Source organism: Lolium rigidum, chromosome 7 (assembly GCF_022539505.1).
Source record: "Lolium rigidum isolate FL_2022 chromosome 7, APGP_CSIRO_Lrig_0.1, whole genome shotgun sequence".
NCBI classification, from domain to species: Eukaryota; Viridiplantae; Streptophyta; class Magnoliopsida; order Poales; family Poaceae; genus Lolium; species Lolium rigidum.
The window spans coordinates 316,519,241-316,522,683 of NC_061514.1; the positions used below are offsets into that span (position 1 = coordinate 316,519,241).

At 54.9% G+C, this 3,443-nt stretch overlaps 1 protein-coding gene across 1 annotated transcript; it reads right to left on the reverse strand.

Moving 5' to 3' along the window:
* Positions 1–715: 715 nt before the first annotated feature.
* Positions 716–2,419, reverse strand: LOC124674239. The gene has a single exon (XM_047210280.1). It carries the CDS (start codon positions 2,417–2,419, stop codon positions 965–967), a length of 1,455 nt encoding a protein of 484 aa, XP_047066236.1. The 3' UTR covers positions 716–964.
* Positions 2,420–3,443: the final 1,024 nt, after the last annotated feature.

Here is a 3,443-nt window from a genome sequence, read left to right on the forward strand (position 1 = left end):
ATGAACAAATAAGGCCAGACATCCCAGTATCTTCCACAAAGTTAGAAACATTGCCATCGGCAAATGAACCTGCCGGCTGTAGGGCACAAATTTGGTATACCCTCATTGGACAAAAGACTACTCTACATTGCTGTGCAGAAACAGTAACTCACACCTGAATGATTACGCTGCGGGGACAAAATGCATATATCTGTACCTACATAGCAACTGAAAATAACTGAATCTGATATTCTGATAAGATCAGAACACTTAATACATCTTACTAACTACAGTTATTATTACAATTACCCATCTGTAACCAAACACAGGCACTACCTAGCAAACAGAGGCATCCCTTCAAGCAACAAGACTGAATGCTGAAACATAAGTTCTGCAGATGCCAGAGAATTAGCTAGATATAATCTGCCGAGAGTGCATGTCATTGAGCAACAAGATAACATACTAAAGTACAAGTTCTGCAGATGCCAGGGAAGTGTGTTGATCCACAACTGGCATTTCAGTTTTATTCGCACATTCAATATACAGTAACTGGTGCAGCTCAAATATCTGAAACAATTTGATTGCTGTAGATAACTTATGTAATGCAGACACGACAGTACTAGAAAGTGGAGCTGCAACAATTATGTGGGAAAAGAATCACAGAATGGGTGACCATGAAAAGCTTCAGTAATTTCACTAATCAAATGAATCTAATGAATCAATTCGCTTGCTCAATAATAATAGTAACAATGGCAATCCGCAGCAAATTTTACTGGGAATGCAGTTAAAGACTAACTTTCTTTACCTCGATTACCTTTTAACTACAGGATCTAACACACCGAGAATAATCCAATTCCTGAATCCCTATCTTCACAATGACAATCAAAAAATACTTTGAAAATAAAATATGTAGTGGAAGTGTGAAACCCTTATGTTGTCTGTAGTCGAACTCTATTTGCAGAAACTCCAATGTGCACGGCAGCAATCAAAACCACTGATGCACAAGAACACCGCTCTCCCGGAGCGAGCTAAACAGCTCGAAACACTCCTCGTAGGTGTTCTGATACTTGGGCGACCGCTCGCCAGGGCAGCACTTTTGCCACCGGTTGTAATGGCACTCTAGGAACACCTCGTCGACCAAGCAGATGGCGCCCGTGTCGAAAAGCCTTGGGATCAGGTCAAACTCCGTGCCCTCCACATCCATCTTCATCACCACGTAGTCCTGTTCCGAAACCGTCTGCTTCAACCACTCCGCAAAATCAAATGCCGGCACGCTCCGCACCTTGCCGGACATCTTCTTACCGGCCGTGGGACGGATGCGCCCCATGCCACGGCCATTGGCCTTAGCCTCATCCTCCTTCCCAGGATCACCATTGATCTCGAAGCTGAGCGTCTCATTCTTGACCCAGGCGGCATACGGAAGCAATGTGACACCCTTCCTCGTGGCATACTCAGGGTGGAACGCGGGGTCGGCCTCGATGGCGAACACCTCGAACGTACGGTTCTGCTTGGGGTACTGCTTCCGGAACCAGCTCCCGATGCTGGACCCGTAGCTGCGCGCGCCGACGTCGACGTACACGTACCGGCGCTTGAAGCTGATGTCCGCGAGCTCGGGGAGGTACTTGATGTTCTGGATGTTCCGCTTCAGCGTGAGCCACGGCTTCAGTGGCTCCTCCTGGATCAGCGGCTCGGCGCGCGCCAGGAGGTGGAGCTTGTGATCCCCGATCGTGCAGTTGGTGGCTGAGGTGGACGCCGGAGTGGCGTTGAGCTTCTGGAAGACCAGTTCCCGGAGCGTGGACGCGTCGGGGCCGTCGATCTCGCGAGATCGGAGTAACTGTAAGGATGGAAAGAGCGCTTGGAGCGAGCGGTGGCTGTAGGCGTCGCCGGCGCTGGAGGTGAGCACGACGAGATGAGCCTCCGGCTTTAAGATCCGCGCGGCCTCGCCGGCGAGGTCGGATGGGTGTTTTGAGGCGTCCAGCGCGCGGCCGGCGAACACGAAGTCGACGGAGGAGGACGTGAAGGGGAGGCGGCGGTCGTCCCCGGCGACGGCGAGCGGCGGCGCGCGCTTCCTCGCGACGGCGACGGCGCCGGGCACGCCGAGCTCCCGCAGCGCGAGCGCCTCCTGGGGCCCGCCGAGGCAGACGGCGCGGGAGGCGGTGTCGAGGAGGCCGTCGGCGAGGTGCCGGCCGAGGACCTCGGCGTGGAGGTCCACGGCCCTGCGCCAGTCGTGGCTGCGCCACGCCTCCGGCGACCCGGCCTGGACGTGGGTCCTCCTGGCGACCACGGCGGTGGCGGGCACGGCCGGGTAGGGCGCCCAGCCGCCGCCGACGGCGACGAAGGCCCCGTAGAGCAGGCGGAGCGCGAGGGCGGCGACGCCGAGGAGGAGCGCGCGCGTGAGGACGCCCTGCCCGGGCCACTTCCGCGCCGCCGGCGGCTCCATGCCGATCCCAGCTGCCTTGGCGGCTGGGCTACGGTTTTAGCGGCGAATCTGGCGTGCGGATGGCTAATCTGGTGATCTGGCGGGGAATCCGGGGACTAGCGGGCGCAGAATCGGGCGGAGGTGTGGTTGGCGCCGACGAGGGAGGGTCCGGGAGGGGTGGATTGGAAGAAGAGGGGCGCGGGAGGAGGGTAATTGGTGGGAGGCGCCATGGATTTCCGGATTATTGGTGGTGTGCTCCCATCGGGAATTCGGGGAAGGAAGGAGAAGGTATCACAGTTAGATGTGGAACCCGCTTTTACCGGCTGGTGATGGTGGGGTCGGACCTGCGCGGCGGAGCTTGGGCTTCGGTTTCATATGAATTGCGATCCTGCCACTGCCCGCTTTTCAATTATAAACGAACTCATCAAAATAAGACACCGGCCTTTTGGAGTAAAAAGACACGGGCATTTGACTATGGCAGCTGACATTCATAATTTTCAAATTATTCCAAGTCTGCGAAAAAATATACGTTCTAACTGGTCATGCAATTCCGACAATGTTGGGACACACCGACTCTTCCAAGTCTTTGTCCGCTCTAGGAGCCGTAAAACACTAAAATAGACAGGCAAGTGCCGCAAGCTAGTGACCCAGACTCGGCCCTCGCCCCTCTTCTCCTTGCTCGCCTCCTCGCTCGCTAAAATGTTGCCACACACATCCTAGTTTCGCCGCACTGGATTTCCGAACCGTCGACGGATCGTTGGTGTCGTCCTTCTGCTTTGGTTTCCGCTCACGCCCTTGTTCGAAAGCAGCCGCCGCGTTGGTTCGATCGTCTACAGCTCGGGCAAGTCCGTTCCATCGTCTTCGTGTTCCCCTTGCAGCCTTCGGTAACGCCAAGATGGATCGAGAAACGGCATCAAGCGTGCCCTAGCTAGGTGACGTAAGTTTACTTCGCCGATGTAGTCTAGGATTTTTTTGGGTTCTTTTACTAGTTTAAATTGATCCATTATGGCCGATTTGCAGTGCCTGAGGTGGACTACAAACCTAA

What these genes read in the sequence shown, in the direction of transcription:
- LOC124674239 (XM_047210280.1), bottom strand. Translation starts at nt 2,419, where the DNA reads ATGGAGCCGCCGGCGGCGCGGAAGTGGCCCGGGCAGGGCGTCCTCACG.